Raw genomic sequence first — 19,760 nt, 5'->3', positions numbered from 1 at the left:
CCTGTTGTATTTTTTCTTCTGATGTAGATGTTTAAATTATCTATTTTTATCAATGAGAGAATCAGACAAGATGCAACTTTGAGGGAAGATTCTACTGATAAAAATCCCATGAAAAGGATTTTGTATTTTGAACATAGTGGGGGAGGCTTTAATTGATTTATAAAGCTGATACATGACTCAACCACTACTGGGTTTTGACTACCAGTCTATGTTAAACTTTCCACGTGTTAAGACGATATTTTTATAAGTCATCCTCAGGGCGCTGGTAACGTTGAATGATTAAATTGAACAACATTGAAAGTTTATTTTATTCAAAACTGATTTACTACCCAGTAAGCTTTTAAACATTAATAGATTGGATTGGATAAGTTTGAATTTTAAACTTTATTGGTTGGGTGAAACAAAACTTGGAAAGGAAATACGTAAAAGTGTTATTATTGAAATAGATTGTGGATTAATAGAAAATAGCATGCTCCCAAGAAAAACACAGGATATAAACTAGGATTAAAACAAGTGTTATTTCCTGACTTGTGTGATTTACGTATATAAAGTACTTGTTAAATGTGGACAATAAAAAATTAGTACTTGTTTTTTCAACTGGACTTTGATGTTGGATTATTCATTATAACAATTATGATCCATTCAGTTACTTTTTGAATGACATTTAGAATTTAAACCTTTTGAAGATCAGTCTAGTGTGGAAGTTACATTTTGTTACAGTTTTCTATTTTGATAGTTTCCTCTTTGTTTAAAATAACATTCCATTGAAAAGTGGCTGTAATTTTATATTGGGAAATATAATTATATACAATCATTGAATAATTTCGAACAATGAAAATTTGTTTTAAGAATTCCTTATCATATAAGACCATCAGCAGACTAACTTAATGCTTTGGACACACATTGTTCAAAAGTGAATGAGATAGAAAAGCATTTGCTTAGTTATGACATTTGGATTTTAAATTTGAAACATATTTGATTGTTTTATTTTCCAATTGATTAAGCATTAAGTAACCAATTAGTAACGTGATTGGTGTCAGAATAGAAGCTAATTTAGAAGCAGACACATCCCCAGAGAGAGGCTATAGTGGAGTGGTTCACAGCTTTTGTAATACCTTTGCAAGACTGGTTGTAGTACATTTTGTGGAAAACTGAGAAAACTTAGTTGAAAGTGTCATTGGACAAGTAATCACCAAAGTTTGACCAAACTGTGAATATAATATATGGTATACTGAGAACTTGGAGAAAACCACCTCTTTTGAACAGAGGGCAATTATCAGAAAACATCTTTTTGAAGTTTTTGAGTGAAATACTTATATAATATGATATAAAATTCAGGGATTGTTCAACAATGGAATATTTATTGAAATACACTGGACTAGGCTACACTTTTACTGATAATTTCTTGGAACAGGACTCATCTTCGTTAAATTATATGGTGTAATAAAATGGACTTAAATGGATGTTGATTTGTATAATAAGATGGAAACTTTATCTTTGAATAATAATAACAATAATAAATTAGAAGTTATGAAAACTCCAGCCAAAAATTCGCCTCATTTCAAAAAAGGTAAGAATGGAATAATTATCTTATACTACGATATTTAATTTATTGGAATGTTAATTAAGCTACATGTGAAAAAGGATCACAAAATTAAAGATTTAAAGAGATTACATGTTTTCTAGTTGAACTTGGTAATAAAAACCAAAAGATAAAATGATTGTTAACAATGATAAGGTATTGTTTACTTACTTCAAAGAAAAGATGAAAATTTGATATTTAAATTGTTGATATTAATCTGCAGTTTGATGTTTATTTTTATCTAATTTTTGTCTTGTAAATAGCACTTAGGAATTTTTAGCTGAATTTGGTCATTGTTAAAGTTGTCATGGGTTCAATAAACTTTTATTATTAGAGCTAGGGAAATGATATGACTAATATTGGGGCATTGGCAGCAAACAGTTTATTTTGTAAAAATGATTAGCCAGACCAATACATTAAAAGGGCAACAACCTTCCAAAGTTAAATCTCTTTGACTGTATGTTTTTGCTTACTAGCCTTAGTATAAATGTGATTTTCACATACAAAAAAAAAGAAACTTATTTTTCATGTCAAAAATATGAACAAGCCTGAGGTGAAAATGGTAGGAAAAAAAAACTATTTTCCCATAAAAGGAAATTACTGTTTTATTGGTTGTTAACACTTTGATGTTTATGTGAAAAAACATGTTTTTATCACCAATTGTCGTGTGATATTGTATTTTTATGACAATATGTAATCATTGTAGAAACTACATACATATATAGATAGTTCTTTCAATTAGCTGATAAGCATAACAAAGTTCTAAAACTGCAATCACGTCCTTAAATGATAATTTTTATTAAATTAAAAAAAAGTTTTGGAAGCAGAAAAGAAATATTTTTAATAAATAAAATAACAATTCCGTTAAGTTTCAAAGTTAGGAAGTCAGAAACTGCAATATGCAACATTATATATAGGTAAAAAAGGAAGTATTATATTTTGGAAGTCACAAGCTAAAATCAAAAGTAAAATACTCCCAAACTTACACTAATGGATGCCCTGAATAATGAGTATGACAAAAAAACACCTATAAGATGCTAGATGAAAAAAATGTTAAGGCATGTTTAAATACGCCCATTATCAGTATTAGTAAATTTTTGTGTTTAAATGGCTCCATGTTTAACTTGTATACACTTTTGTTGACATTATCTTAAGGCGACAGGAAACATGAGGTAAACCTGATCCTTGTTCAAACAAAAACCGAGATCTTTAACTATGTTATATAGCATTCTTCAGTGCCAGGTCACACCGGACGTGTCCCAAATATGAAAGCGTTACTCAACTGAACGTAACATGTCATATTAAAGACATCATTTGTTGTTTTTGTTAAGCATCTGCTTTTGAGTTGAAAAAAAGAAAATAAAGAAAAAAAAGGGGAAAACAGAGGCCCAACCCATGATATTCACATCTTTGTTTTTGTTTGAAAGTGCGAAACATTAATTTTAAACTTTATTGAACTTGAAAATTAAAATTAAAAGTTTAGTTCTTGTGGTTTTCATTTTGCTGCACCTAAGATATATAATTTATGGGCAACCACTTACCTTTATGTATTTAATGCTGTTTTAATGTGTGTTCGAAATTACTTGTAAAATTATAGAAAATTTGAAAGTCTAGATTTTCACTAAAATTACCATTGTAACTGATTTAAAAGATTTGAATAGACATTCAGCTTAATAGTCAATGTATTATTATTCTAACAGGGTTAAATTAATGGATTAAGTAAAGGTTTGGTTGGTATTAAAATGGTGATTTTGCCCAGCGGACACTCCCTAGTTATGTGGTCACAGTATTTGGTCCCGTTGTTGGTTGTATACTTATCATGAATGGTTTTTCTTTTGTTAAAAATGATAATGTCAGGGTGTTCTTTACCAAAAATGTCAAATGAAGTGAAATGATGACACTCAAATTAAGATCTGATTGTAGGCTACAACCCATGTGATTAATATTAAGTCTTAATGTACTTAAAGACGCTATCAATTACCTATTTTAGTTTGTAGAATTACTGTATTGTACATGGAAAAATGAAAGGTAATTGATGAGTTAATGTAGCAAGTAAATTTAGAATTGTTGTTGAACAAATTCCTTGTAGTAGGGTAGGCAGGAGAAACTGAGGTGTAATATGGGTATAAAACTGCATATTCAAAAATTTATTAATCTATTTCCAGTGAACTTTGACCCTGCTGACACAGCAAAGGTTCAGCGCGAGATGTACTCAGCGTTGAAGGCTAGACGGGAGGCTCTAGAAGATATCCTCCGTAAGAAAACCGAAGAATTGAAGAATCTCTGTATAAAAGAAGGGGTAAGGAGACTTTTGTCATTGAAAATGTTTTGTAAAATGTAGTGTGTTGAAAGACTGCAATTAGAAATAGATTCAGTTGGTTTATCAATGACACAGCACCAGATTAAAAATATTAAAAAATGCACAGATATTAACAACCAATATAACAATTTGCATATGCTAAATTTGACTTAATTATATAGTCACCATATTTCTACATATTGCATATTACCACCTTGAGCCTTTCGATTTTGATGCAACACAGTCATCATAGAGCTTTTGAGAATCTCACAGTTCATTTCTATTTCTTGTATTTTTAGGAATTGACAGGTCGGTTGCCAAGTGAGACACCATTAGTTGCTGGTGAAGAACCCCCTCAGATCAGGCGCCGTGTGGGCACTGCCTTCTCTTTAGATACCAACATGGTCACTGCAGATAATGAGGTAACTTAGTACATAATTATTCATTGTTTATTCATATAATGATTATATTTGACTATGTAGACATAGCTTTAATGTCAACAAAAACAAAAAATGCATCGGGAGATAAATATATCTTAAACAGCACTGTTTCAACAAGTTATCAATTACAAGTGTATGGTGAAGAGTCCTTGACCTGAATTTGTCACAGTTGAAATTTCATGTCATGCCTTCGTACAGATGTGTGACCAAGTTCATTGTTTTATGGCATATGTATAAATGACTAAGTATCTACGTTATGGAAGGAACAGTAATTTATATCATGCAAGTGTGACATTTGACCTCAAAATCAACATGAAGGAATGCTTATTGTCCTTATTTATGATGTCATGTAAGGTTCAGGACCAGATTAAAATCCGTTTGAATAGGAAATAGGCACATCCTTACAGTTTTGCATCTGAATTTAGCTTTATTTAACAGTTGAATTGTCTTGAATGGTCAAAAAATCTTACAAAAGAAAGAAAAGTACTTGCTTAATATTTTCAAAGTATTAAAATATTTCATGGAAATATTTTGTTTAGATGCTCACTGTATTTGGGGCAAGGAAATGGATTTTTCTTATTTCCTGGCCTTGTTTGACTGATAGGCAAACACTATTTGTGATATGCTTGAACTGATATGCAGAGAAATGAATACTTCTTAAAATGAAAATTTCTTAAAGAGCTGCCATGTTAAAATAAAAGGCAAAGAAATGAATACTTCTGAAAGTGCTATTATGTTATAATACATTTTATGATGATGATATAATAAACTGTAATGTTTGATTTACAGGATGCAGATATGACCAGTAAGCTGGAGTTAGAGCTAGAACTTCAGAAACAGATCACAAGTGCCGCCCATAAGCTCGCGTCTGATAAATCTGTCAGTAGGTTCGTGCGTAAACAGAGACGACATTCCTTCATCAAGGCTCAGGGCAAGGTAATTCGAAAACACAAACTTTTAACTTTTTGTTTCTATCTTGCATTGATAAGGGAAAGTTTGAATATTATTTTTGGTTTCCTTCCTTTTTTGGCAGACTTGCATTTACAAAATGATCCCATTTATTCATTTGGAACAGCAGCACTGAATCATATTAACAATTCAAGCAGTATATATTAATTTCGAAGGTTTTATTGTGAAATCTGAAAACTTGGTTCTTGGTCAAAAAAGAAAAGCTCTGTAAATTTCACACATTTGCAAATTAATGGTATTGTTTTGATACAGAACCTTTGGTGATATCAAAGTTACTTTCAATATTTTGCTCTCCAAAAGATGAATTTTCCTCTTGCTGTAAAGAATTTGTTTTTAAGAAAATTTAAAATTTTAAAGTAACTGATCCAACGGAAACTAGTTTCTTGAAGCATTTTTATACTAAATTTGTTTGGTTCTTTTTTTATTTGAGAAAAATAGTGCATGAATCACCTGTTTGAATTAAACTTTGATAAAAAAATTTTTTTTTAATTTCCTGTCTGTTTCTTGTAGAATAGATTTTCTGGCTGATTTCCAATGTTTTAGATACAATCTACTTGATGTTTTCCTCTTTACAAAAATAGACCATAGTCATGTTATCTTGTTTCCATTCTGTTATTTCTGTAAGAAATAAGGCTATAAGCTTGAAATATCAAATCTTTATTTGGCTGACATACTTGCTAAAATGACCTGCAGGGAAAATAGGGGAATCTCTGTGGTCGATATTGATAATCCAGACCCAGAAACAAAAATCTCTGTATGAAATAAGATGTAATAGATAGTACAGACTGAAAAGGAGAAGGAATATTGAATCATAAAATATTACTCATAACTCATAGGTAATATTTGGAAATTTAAAATGAATAATTCAGAAATATGAGTTGTCTCCCTTTATAATAAATGTCAGTAGGAAAGTAAACGTTGTCTCCCTTGTAATATATATGCAGATATATGGGGAAATATAGGTTGTTTCCCTTTGTCAAGTAAAAAAAAAGCTTGGATTGAAACTAGGTCATTTTGAATATGTTTATTATTAAGCGTAAAATGAAAGACATTTTTTATATTTTTATTTTATTTTATTCCAGTTAAAAGAGATGGAGAAGAAGCTGAGCGAGTATCGTAAAGGAAGTGTTCCGGCATCGCCAGCCTTGTCCGGAAAATTAGATGGTACGTACTGTGCCGAATACGGCGGCACAGATAACCCCGCCCTCTGTGATGATTCCATTTCTTATAGACCCTCTAAATCTAGGCATTATTCATCTGTTGCTCATAGGTTATCGCGTTCATTTAGGGAAAGGAATCTTCTTAAGTATTATAAGTTTATTGACTCCGGTATTAGTGTTAAAAGTGATAGAAACTCTTCAGTGTTGAACGATTCGTTATCTTTCCTTGACGAGTCCAAGAGCATCGGTTCTGAATCTAGACTGGAAGATTCTCGATCAGCAGACACAAGTTTAGACACGACAGAGAGTTCAGAAGAATCGTACAAGATCTCCAACGACTCACTCTACCCGTCATCAACATTAGATCGGTCATTCCTCACACCGCCATCTGTACCGAAAAGAAGGGAGGTATCTTGTATGTCACCCAACACTAGAAGAAGTAAGAGGGCGTCTTGGCATCATACTATGTTTCAGAAACTTTCCCCTCAGGTTGTGAGAGCCAATAAGGAGACCGCAGTGTAGTGATCTAAAAATAGGGCGAAAAAATAGAAATGTGTTACATGTTATAAGGGGGGATAACTGACGCTTTGATAGTGCAAACAAAGGGAGATTACTGCTGAAAGTATCACAAAATAGTGCAATAATAAAATGGTGCTATACTATGTATAAATAACATTTAATATATATATATATCATATAGATACTTATATTATAACCATTAACTATGATCTTTAACCATGATATATTTGTATGGTTTTCTTGCCTGCATATTTTTCATTTGGTGAAGATGTACTAACCTGGTGTTTGGTATATATGTATAGAGAGATTATATATTTATTCTCATAGAAGGTCAGGGTGTTTTTTTTCTTCTATTTTTAGAAAAATAGTACTCAAATTACAGCCCTTAAGTTTTATACTATATTGGCAGATAGTTGGACCAAAATGCTCAAAAAGTGTTCAAATAAATATTACAGGACGATATAGGACCAAATTTGCTACCTCATGAATATGCATAAATTTGATTGTTAAAAAAGAAAAAAAAGATTAGGGATTGATTTTTCTTCTTTTCAATAAATTACATCCAGGTATTATATAAATGCAATTTAGGGAAATTGTTTCAACTTTGGAAAGAAGAAAGGGCCAGATTTTTAAGGCCCCTAATTTCTGTAAGAGTACCTACCTCGTTCTTGTAATGAGTTGTGTTGTACATTTTTGTAAAATTTTTATTTATTATTTTGTTGTTTTTTTTATCAACAAATAAAAACTTTAAATTTGTCTCATTGTACGGAATGCTGCATTGTTTCTTCTCATTTTTTAAATGAAAAGAAAAAGGGGAATAATTGTCTCACTTTAAAACTGTCTCTAAAGAAGCTAGGGTGTGTTTCAAGACCCGTGCAACTTACAATATATTTTTTTTAATTTGTACATAAAAAAATTTTTTTTTAATAAAAATGTTCAAAAAATCAAGAAATGCATTTTAAAAGAGTATTAGAAAAAAAGCATATTTTGAAGGAAAAATCTTATTTTTGAAAAGAAAAGTTTTTAGAAATTTTTATAGATTATTATTTTTTTTATATCTTTTTATACCAAGATGTCTCGTGGCTGTACATATAAAGTGTTGTCTCAATTGTATGTGTTCTTTATATTCTCACTTTCTGTCATTCATCATCAATGTCTTTCTACTTCTTCATTCTTCTTTCTATCATAGATTTATATAAAAATATTTTTTTTGTACTTTTGTAAAAAAACAACAACAAAAAAACCAACAACAATTCAGACTTTTAACATGTTACTTATTTCTATATATAGAACTATTGTTTGAAAATGTCTAATATTTGAATACTATTACTATTATTGTCTGATAGAGTCAGGTTGTAGAAAAAAAAAGAAATAAAACATTTTCATAAATAAAAAAATAAAACATTTTGAAACCTATTTATTTTGTTTGCTTATTTTATCTGTGGTCATGGACATATATATTTTCTGGTGTTGGTGTAGATATCAATTCCCTCTCAACATTATTGCATGTATCTATATAGAAATCATGCGTCCCATGCTTTTCAAACCAGACAAAATTTCAAAGAGACAGCATATCTTTATAACTTTCCTTATTAGAACTATGGTTGAACTACAGGCCCTTCTAGTTTTGTGATTAAATTCTAATAAGTTAATATTTTGGCCTGATTTTTCCTTCACACGTTAAAAAAGGAGTGTATATTGCCATGTTGCCAGGTTTTAGTGGTATTAAACCTTTACTGAATCACTGAATTTAAAATATTTAGTTGTCTGAAACCTTTCCCCACTGGATTTTAATTATTTTTGATAACCTTTAGAAAACCTTAACCCAGTGATTATCAATGGTTTTAGTTGTGAGAAACCTTTACCCACTGAATTTAAAAGGCTTTAGATACAGTCAAACGTGTATTAAGCGACCGGGCAAGGGAAACAACAAAAACGGTCGCTTAATGAAACGGTCTCTTAAGACAGTCAGCATGACATAAAAGTCAAAATTTATAAATGACATCTTTTTTATTCGATGGGATTGGATTCAACTTCATTTTTATATAAATGTTGAATAATAAGTACGCCCCGATAATCTAAACGGATGCAAATGTAAAAATAACATTCTGATATTTATTGACAAAACAGTTTTGATCCATTACGTACATGTTTGACATTTTTTTTCAGAATTTTTTAACTTCTCCGTTGTTTTTCCTTGTCTCCAACACGAAAACCCTATTAGTGAAGATGTTTTCTGTTGTGCATTTTTTCATTTGAAATAAACAAACTACATCTATTTGTTACGATTAATTTAATGGCTGATCAAGTTCAAGGTCAATTCAATGCAGTCTAAATGTCAACAAGCGAAGCGTATACACCATCTCAGTATGAGCGGAGCATTGCATTGTTTATCCGATATTATTGGATTATACACGTCACGCGTATACTTAACTTCATTTGCATACACTAAAACGGTATGGGAAATAGAGTTTTTCACACGTTTATTGTTGTGTTTTGATTGCTGACACTTGTGACATAACGAGGTGGCGTTCTCTAAAAACACAATTACTTGACAGGTAAAAGTGGTCGTTTAATGAAAAGATTGATGTCAATTAGGTTACTAATTAGCGGTCGCTGGTCGCGTTGAGCAAAAGTCGCTTAATACATTAAAGATATAGAGAGAAAATGATCGGGGGGAATTTAAAGTGGTCGTTTAAGACAAAAGTCGCTTAATACACGTGGTCGCATGGGCAAGTTAGACTGTATATCAAACCTTTATCCACTAAATTTAAAAGGTTTGTTGTATAAGACTTATACCCCACCAAGACAAAGCTTCAGTGGAGTCAAACCGAAACTTTAGTTGAGTCAGATGTTTACCCAGGTTTTAATTATATCTACTGAATTTACCCACTGAGTATAAAACGTTTAGTTTTTGATACCTTTACCCACGGAAAAGAATTTTTTGTTAGTCTGACCTTTACCTACTGAATTTTAAAGGTTTTAGTACTTTCAAATCTGACCTTTACCTACTGAATATTAAAGGTTTTAGTACTTTCAAATCTGACCTTTACCTACTGAATATTAAAGGTTTTAGTACTTTCAAATCTGACCTTTACCTACTGAATATTAAAGGTTTTAGTACTTTCAAATCTGACCTTTACCTACTGAATATTAAAGGTTTTAGTACTTTCAAATCTGACCTTTACCTACTGAATATTAAAGGTTTTAGTACTTTCAAATCTTTACCCACTTAATTTAAGGTGTGAAGGTTTTAGCTATACTATACCTTTACTGACGGAATAAAAAGATATTTTAGTTGTCTCTTAACTGAATAAGTAAGGTTTTATGTATGTCAATCTCCATGTCTTAACATAAAAGTTTAAAGTTTATGACTAGCCTTTACTGACAAAATAAATCTGATGGGCATGTCCTGCTTTAAACTGTCCATCCATAGAGATTTCATTATCAAAATTGTAAAACCCGACTTGCAAAGATTGGCCAAGATCTCTACTAGCAACAGTGGCACCTCGATATTCCTTATGAAAATTAAATGAACCACACCAGTCCAAACTTTCTGTTAAGTTTATTTAAGGAAAATCAAAAGTACTTGATTGTACTTGTTAAACATTAAAACAAATAAAATTTGACATGCATGTTTTGCTCTTTTCATGGTTGACATAAGACCGAAAATTATAATTAGGGTAGCAATACAATACAAACTCTGTAGAGCAACTCCCTTATAGAGGCAAGGCTTTTGGTTATTGGTGAGAGGTGTTGCTCCTAGAGAGGTTAAATTCTGTGTTTAATCTAAGTTTAAATATGAGTCTGTTGTTGTAAAGAGGTGGTCACTCTACATAAGTTGCACTGTAATATTTTAGTGTAATAAGGAAAGTTCTGAAGGCCCAAAGTCTGGAATGATTGACTCTGACCAGTATGGTCAAGAGTTATTGCCCTTTTCATATAATTAGATAGTTACTTTGGCTTAACATGTGCTAAAGTGTTTTTTTTATCAAACCAGTCTAGGGAAATTGTCTACCAGTCTAATGAAATTGTTTATCTGGAAATCAGTTAATGTCCCTTTTACACAAGTAAAATTTATTGCTCCTGTAAACTCTGACTGAAATGATGATCATATTAGACAAGATTTATTGCCCCTTTAATTTCCGTCTGCTAGTGCTGACTGTAACACTTTTATTGCTCCTATTAAATTTGTCAAAAATTATACTTTTTTATTGCCCATGCTTAAAAGAGTTACTGCCCCTGTCAGTCCTGTCTAGAAAAAAAAGACTGTCTTTCTTTGGCAAAGTTTGTTGTGTGTATGTTAGTCTTTTGTATGACGGGTTTTCAGAAAGAAAATGTTTTCTTTTGGTGCTACTATTAAACATAGTTTTAGATGATTTATTTTGCTACAGTCACTACTATTATATGGGATGGCATGAGGTTTCATACTTTATTGTAATCACTAAACATTAAACTAAGATGACAATATAGAAGGCTTTGCTGCATTCAGCCATTTTTTTTACAAATGGGAACCAGTCTTTAGAAAGGCTTATTTTATTGGATAGTTCAAAAATGTTAAGCAACCAATCAGATTGTGACAGACTCTTGTTTCTACTTTTTAAGTGACCAGTTGAAAAAATCCAATACATATGATTGGTTACTTTAGAGCATTCTTTTTAAATAGACCAATAGAAAGGATGCATATAAGAACCATTCATTATCAAAGCTTATTATTATTGTACTTCCAAAATAATAATGATTTTTTTCAGAATTTTATTATTAATAATAACATTATTATATAAAATGTTTAATTCAATCAATTTGTAACATCTTTTCATGTATTTTTTTTCTCTTTCCTTCGTCATGAAATTAATCAAATGTATTTTTTTAGATGTAGTTAATAAGAAAGGTTTTTATTTTTCTAGGGAAAAGTTTGAAGAGTTTAGATATGACAGATAGTGGTTAGTACCATCTATAAGATAGAGTTTCTTTCTTCTGAGTGTTGTAAAAGAAACAGCTTGAGTTTATGTGCACTTTCGTTAACAATTTTTGCTTTTTTGTTTGAAGTTTCTGTGGTTCTTTCCTAAGTATTGCCTTACTTATTTATTAATTTACACATTTTTTTTATAAGAAAGTAATTTACAAGTTTTGAAGTGTGCTTGATAATCTATGCTTGTGCAACAAAAAAAACTCTATGATCATACAACAAAACATATATAGGTAATGCAGCAACAAGTCTATTCTCATGCAACAAGTATACGCTCAGGCAACAACAAGTCTTAGGTCATGCATAAACAAAATTAATTATGCTCATCTATGCTCGTGCAACAACAAACCTATGCTCATGCAATGGCAAAAGCTATGCTCATGCAAAAATAAGTCAATGCTCATGCAATACCAAATCTATGCTCATGCAACAACATATCTTCTTTGCGCATGCAGCGACAGATGTATGCCCATGCACCAAATTTTTTATTTATTAATTGCCTGAATGATAGAGCAGCAATTCAGATTTTTTGACTAGAGAGTTAAAGAAATGTTCTTTTCCTTTCTTTTTCTGATGATCTGAATGACCAGTGTGGAAATTGGTTGTTCAGCAATGACACTCCCATCGGTAAAAATTCCTATAAAAAAAACTTTGTTTTAGGAATATTCAGATTCTGTTTGTTACCTGAAGAAGTTTGAGCATATAGATTAGAATAGAGGGTCAAATTAATTTTTCTGACACTGAAACAATCAAAATTATTTTTCTTGTTATTTAGTCTTGAAAACCCTTTTGTTTGTTTTTCTACACAATGTTTGTAAAACCTTCTAGGTGAGATTTTTATAGCATTTTGCATTTTGCATTTAAGAAACAGAGTGAAAGAAGAAGGAATTGAAAGAGAGACGACCAGGTAAAGAAGTTAGTGACGCATGTTAGGCAGACACCAATGCCACACTATGAACGTTTTTCTATAGATATACACACATTGTTGAGTTTTTATAGATATTTTTTGTCCACTTTAATTTTAATTTTGTTTTGTAAGTGATTTAAGTGTTTAATTTGTAGACCTGCACTGTAAAGTTAAGAACTGTCATTTTAATTCCAACATTGCATGTTTGTGTACTGAGTTTAAAAAATAAACACCAGTATTTTAATAGCCTAAAAGTTGTAAACTATTTTTTACCGTCTACTTAATAAAACACTATTTTTTACCGTCTACTTAATAAAACTATTTGTAAGACTTACAGATACATGTGATATTTGCTCCCTTAGATTATTTATTTTGTCCCATTCTGATATCTCTTGAAATTAACTGCACTTTTTATAGGATAACATAAGCATTGAGAAGCCCAGGGTGTTACCAAATTATTCTATGTAACCAATTATATTGTACTGTTTTATGTTATTTTGCACATGTCATGAGTGTGACCCTCCCATATTGTTGTTTTTAACTGCAGCTTTCTGTATTGTCATCATGCATGGTGTGGTAGTAACAGTTGATTTAAAAAAACAAAATTTTTTTTATGTAATTGGTATTTGATACTACTGTAGTACTGTTGTAAGTGAGGAAAAAAAAGATAAATAAGTACACACTTGTATTATATTCGTATAATTATAAAGTAATGAGTATTATGTATGTTACTTGCTCGCAATGGGTTTTGGCATTTTTGGAAGTAACTGAAAATGCATAAAATTTTCCTTTAAAGATTTCATTTGAATGAAAATGTATTTAGCGTATGAGGGAGTTTGGACATTTAAAGGCTAAGGGATTTTTGGCTATTTTATGGGAGGAATGTATCAAGCCAAGTTAATTATGGAAGGTTTATGGTCCTATACAGTGCATTAATATATCTGAAATGTGCATGGGCCAGTTCATTTATTTATAAAAATGACCAGATATAAGAAGTTTAAACCAAGGGATTCTGATGTAAAACAATATTGAATTATGTGAAATCAAGGAGACGTGACCATTTTGCACTAAGCCTATGATTAATATATAAAAAAAGAATGGGATATTTGTTGAAAGCATGTATTGTTTGTGACTGAATAATTTTTGTTTGACATTTTTTTTGTGCAATGTTTTTTATGTAAATGAACGTTTTTAAAAGGAAAGTCATGTATGATGTAATGTGGAAATAATGTTTCATTAAATTGAATTGAAATGCCAGGTTTAAAAGGTATAAGTTTATGAGTACGTTAACAGGTAAAAAAAACTTAAGTTAAAAAATTATTTTACATCTTAAAATTTGTCAGAACAAGAGACAATTGAGTTTTTGTTTGATTTAAAAGATAACATTGCTTACAAAATATAAGAAATTATGTAGTTAAAACCTTTTTTGCCATTTTACTTTTATAGTTTTGATTATTTAATAATAAAACAAGGTAAATAACTGTGTTTTTCTTTTATATTTTCAGATTCAGATGTTGTCTCCCCTGCTCAGTCACCATTAGTTCCTAGAGGGCCTCGTAGTAATTACAAACAGGTATTTTTACCCCCTTACATTAAAGTTTTCCAGATTTTCTTTGTTGTTTTCCAAATCAGAGGCTTTTATGGAAGAGTGTGTCCATAATTTATTTTTATTACAGTTTGATTTAAAGTCAGTTATTCATGTTAAAATATTCATTGTAAAAAAAATATCAGTAAGTTCGGGAGCACCTGTCTGTTGCACTAGCACTTAAAAAGGAAAACAAATAAAAGCAAATAAAGTAAATATATTTTAACACAGATTACGTTTTCATGAAGTCATTGACGATTAACTTGCCGAAAGTTCTTTTGTTACTTAAATTTATGCTTCAAAACTTTTAGAACAGAATGATGACCTTTAGAGAAATATTATGACTTTGTGATAAATTTTTCCATCAGATTAATAGGGGAGATCATATAACAGCCATTATTCAATTGATATATGCCTGGATATATTGATATAATTAATTCATAATTAAGTAAAACCCAATAATTTAGAGGCTGACACAATCATCATTATGTTTAATTTGTTAAAGGGCTTACAGTTACTTATATTCTTTTCTTTACCCCTATTCATGTAGATGAGTCAGTGAGAGTCAGATTTAAGACCTATACATTGCAGATAAAAATAATCCAATGGAGCACCTTACCTATTTATGCATAACATTAAGTGTGTTAGAATAAAAAAAAAAATTGTTTTAATTGTTTTAACACATTTTATACATATTTAAGCAAAAATGATTATAAAAGGGACATTTGACTCTGAACTAGCTAAAGAGATTTAAGATTATAGTACTACTGTCGCACAATGGAAAAGCGACTCATTTGAGCCGCGTCACGACTGCGCAGACTGGTCTGGATCCAAGCTGGTTGCAAACCCATTATGTTGGTTTTGTCATGGCACGGCTCATTTATGGAAGCCAGAACTAGCCCGACACCTGCTGATGTGTTGTAATGAAGTGGAGTATTGAACAGTCCTGATCATAGATACTCAGTTCCTGTCTGCAGTTTAATATATTATATTGTTTTAAAGACATTCTGCTTTAAGAAAGAAATATTGTGATGAACTTTTAAAATCTGAATTTAAGTTTGTAAAAATATTGTTTATGTTTAAAGTATTGTTAAAAATTTAGAATTTGAATGTTGATGATTGTTTGCTTGTTTATTTCAGCACGAAGGTCGACTAGATTCTCCACTACAGAGATCTAATACAGCTCCGAAAAACTTCCCCATTGAGCGGGAAATAGCGTCAATGACTCTCCCACCCACGCACAGCAGGTATTTCATGAAAATGTTTTATATATTTATATAATGTCAATGTTAACAGTGATAATATGTTTGGTATATACCAGTATAGAGCCAGGCCAGTGTGTACAGCCATGCAGTCTGACCAGGCTCTATACTGGTGCAGGTTTGATTTTAGCATTTCATTAATTTTGAAATTTTTTGAAATAAAATGAATTGTAAAGTAACACTAGATTAAAGCATATTAAATGTTATTGAATGTTGTTGAAAGCTGGTAGGTTTTGAATTTCATATTAAAATGAAGAAAACGGTAAATTAAATGGTTGTCACAAGGGATAAATACTAAAGTTTGTAAATTGTTCCCCATTCTGTACACCGGTGTCCCATTTACAACATAAAACATAAAAAATCTTTGTTACTGATATGTTAATGGCATCATATAATATTTCAATGTATAATACATACACTTTGTTTCCAGGTGATGTTTAAACATTCTATCATACAATTGACAACAACTGTTTTCATGTAGAACTAATTTTTGTCATTTTTGTGGTTTTTATATGTGAAATTCAATGCTATTTAAAACAATATCCAATATTTTTATTTGAAATTTCCATGAAATCAGCTTCTGTTAGAAATTTTTTATGACAATAAATTATTGATTCAACTATACAACAAATATTTGGCATTTATATACATCTAGTCATCAATTTGACATAAACACTTTGTTTTTATATACAATGAATAATGTAATGATAAATAGAGGTCATTGTTATTATCTAATAATTTCTCTGCAGAATTAAAACATTAGATAATAAATTGATTATTCTTTGCAGAATTTGAATATTAGAGATAATAAATTGATTTTTCTTTGCAGAATTCGATTAATGGACTGGACTTGCTTTGAATTTGGAATTGCCCATTTATTATTATGATCAAAATACTAAAATTTAGTAGGCTAGCAACCAATGGTAAAAAGACACAACTGAAAGTTAACCTTAAACCAGCTGACAGCAACTAATTATACCCATGTGACCAGTGCAGACCGTGACCAGCCTGCTCATTAGTATCATCTGATCATGGTTTGCACTGTCCACACTTCATTCAGAATGCATATTTTGAAATTTTCCCTCAAAGTGATTAAAGGTTTTTTGTTCAAATTGAAAGAAAGACAAGTGGATGATGTGTATTATTCTCATTTTTTTGCATATTTTCAGCCCGACATTGGATGATATGTACAAACCAAATTCTGTGTACTCTACCCAGTATCGTAACCAGACATACCCAACTCTTGCTGGTCGTAGCCAACCACAGACAGGCTCACATAGTGACTATGACAATAAGTCTGGAAGTCAAGGTCGTCTTGATAGTGTTAACCTTGACAGTAAATCTGGTGGGGGTCAGAGTCATCTGGAAGCAGGTCATGGTCGTTTAGAAGGTAGCCAGGATAGTGGTTTTAGCTCAACAAATAATATGTATAATGTGAATTCTCGCCGGACATCTAGGTACGAAAGTAACCAGGATTTAAATACGCCTAGTGAATCTCATTACGAGACCTTAGATAATGTGTTTGATAATAGAATACCATTGCAGTCTAAACCAGTGGAAAACACATATAATCAGTCTCAGAAAAGTTACGGAAGTTTAGAACGGAACTTAAAAAAGCGCCAGAATCATTCATATGAACGTAAGCTAAGTGATACTGATGCTAGTAGTGAAATTTCAAATAATACACCATCGAGGTTCGGGAAACGAACATCTAGATCTGAATATGATCTTTCTTCAAAAGGGAAAGAACAGCCAGTTGTAACCAAGGAGACAGATTTTCCACTGTCTAGTCGTTCAAGAAATTACATGGTGAATTCATCGACTCAAAATTATCCAAGCAGAAGTGATAGGTATAATACAGAGAGGCACGATTCTATGTCAAGTCATCGAATGATTGAAGTTCCAATTCATCATGAGACTGGGCCTTCCAATAATCACAAATCAGAGAGAAATTTAGAACTATACACACAGTCTCGAACTGGGTGGCAGGAATCTGCCTTAACCCGAACCTTCTCCAATTATTCAAAGTCCGACTAAAAGAACATTTAGTAGTGAATCCTATATAGGAAGTGGTGGCGGTGATTCGCCACAAGGCCAGTGTTATAGTCCTAGGGGATATGAAGGGGCAAGAGCCCATACTCACTCAAAACCTCCTCATCCTGAACATAAAGTTAGTGTTAACATAATAGACTCGCCTCATGGTATCCCACAGGCAACCTCAAGTAAAATTGTGACGGTTAAAATGTCACCTCATGTTGAGGTATCAAAACCATTTGAAATGAAAGACTTTTATAAGTATAGTGAAAAATTACGCAGACAAAGGTTAGTAGAACAATATCATAATGCTCTTGTTGGGTCGAGAGCAAGTAGTCCGTCACAACACTCGTCGGAAAGTGATACACATCATTCCTCTTCATATCATCATCCACAGGGTCATCAGTTTGGACAATCAACGTCAAGTCAGGTGCATCCAGCATATAGGGGAACTAGCACCAGCTCTACATCCCCATATGGTTCCCCCATTTCATCGCGTCACATGACCAGTAACCATCCTTACACGTCACAGTCCAGTAATTCACAAGATCATACGGGTTACGGAAATTCTAGAAATAATTCAGTTTCATCTACGTCAACAACAACTTACGGTGTAAGCACATCTACGTCACGTGTTCAATATACTGTACAAACACAAGGTGGCCGTGTTTTGTATAAAGCACAACACCAGTCTAGTAAGCAAACACATTACCAACCCCCAACATCAATGAAATGTGAACCAGTCCGGACATCGCGAGATATACGGAAAGGAAGTCAGGAAGCCCCGGCTACACCAAGCTCCAGGTGAGAGGTCAACCAAGTGCAGCAGCAGCAGACGTGACCTTGTGCCAGATTTTGACACTGTGACCTTGAACATATGAATATACATAAATGTTTCATTGGTTGAATGATAATGTCAATGTTCAATGATGTGCTGAATCTTGTGTAATGTGCTAATGAATTTGATAAGATAACATGATGTAACTTGGGCTTTCTAATACATGTACAAAACTTTATATAAAAAAGTGCTTAACTGAACAAGTCTGAAATTTTCAAGTATGGATTATTTTTTGTATATCCGTAAAACAAACGTATGTTTGCTGTATGTCCATAGCAAATGAGTATGAACAAAGTTTTTTCAGAAGTATCGGACCTGAAATGTTGTTTTCTGTGATGGTTCATTGTGAATTGTAATCATTTTTTGTTTGTTTGCTTGCGCCATCTTCTGCATTCATTTTAATTTTGTTTGCTTTGTTTTGCTTAAAAATTTTGCACAAAAATGCCTCTGTGTGCTGTGCTTAGCATCTCTGCTTCTTATATATATCATTCTTTCCTAACTAGTTGAGTAAAGCAAAACAAGAAAGAAAAAAGCTAAATAGTTACTAGAGCCTCATTCTTGTTTTCCTAAGGTCTTCAGCATATTTCCTTCATCTTAAGTATTAAAAGTCAATTGATTTTGAATACACTTTCCTGTCACTGCTTATATATCTTAGAACAGATTTAGTGTAGTTTTACGATTCCAGACAAGTTGATTGAATGTAGTTTGATTGAAATGTTCAATATTAAAATGCTAGGAATATGTTCTTCTACTTCAACCATTTTTCTTGCTTTATTTCTATTAGATTAGAAAGAAATATCTGCACAAAGTATGCAATAATCTGCAATATAAAAAAAAAACAATTTCATAGACAAATGATTTGAATATTAATATAGATATTGGAACTTTAAAGTATCTTTTTTGTGCCTATATCAATTCGTCACCTTAGTGCAAAAACTCAATAACTGCATATAGATAAAGAAGCAGATATTGAGTTCTTGCACTAAGGTGACGAATTGTTCAATTTGGCATTTTGAACAAAGTTATAAAAAAAAAAGCTTATGCTGGCAGTATAGAGCCAGGTCAATTTTCATATCCGTGCAGGCTGACCAGACCTGCTGTTAATTGCTAGAATTTGCTACAATTACTTGCTATCCCTATAATCAGGAATGTACTCTTCCAAACCAATCTATTAAGTTGATTAGGCTAAATTAGGG

The 19,760-nt window shown here is 31.6% G+C and overlaps 1 protein-coding gene across 1 annotated transcript in view; it reads left to right on the top strand.

The window, feature by feature from the left end:
• The window catches only part of LOC132738346 (serine-rich adhesin for platelets-like), a gene marked incomplete at its 5' end in the record, with an annotated part of 86,303 nt that overhangs the window by 61,764 nt on the left and 4,779 nt on the right, over positions 1 to 19,760 (top strand). The window contains 10 exon segments of the mRNA XM_060725832.1: positions 3,748 to 3,881; positions 4,181 to 4,303; positions 5,111 to 5,257; positions 6,373 to 6,971; positions 7,383 to 7,405; positions 11,877 to 11,912; positions 14,351 to 14,418; positions 15,571 to 15,677; positions 16,862 to 17,729; positions 17,731 to 18,530. Coding sequence (XP_060581815.1) covers positions 3,748 to 3,881; positions 4,181 to 4,303; positions 5,111 to 5,257; positions 6,373 to 6,971; positions 7,383 to 7,405; positions 11,877 to 11,912; positions 14,351 to 14,418; positions 15,571 to 15,677; positions 16,862 to 17,729; positions 17,731 to 18,530 — 2,905 coding nt within the window.

The sequence above is a fragment of the Ruditapes philippinarum genome, unplaced genomic scaffold, assembly GCF_026571515.1.
Source record: "Ruditapes philippinarum isolate M1 unplaced genomic scaffold, ASM2657151v2 ctg1450_1_1_1_1, whole genome shotgun sequence".
Lineage (NCBI taxonomy): Eukaryota > Metazoa > Mollusca > Bivalvia > Venerida > Veneridae > Ruditapes > Ruditapes philippinarum.
The sequence above is the reverse complement of the archived record's forward strand: the minus strand, read 5'-3'. Positions and strand labels throughout refer to the sequence as shown.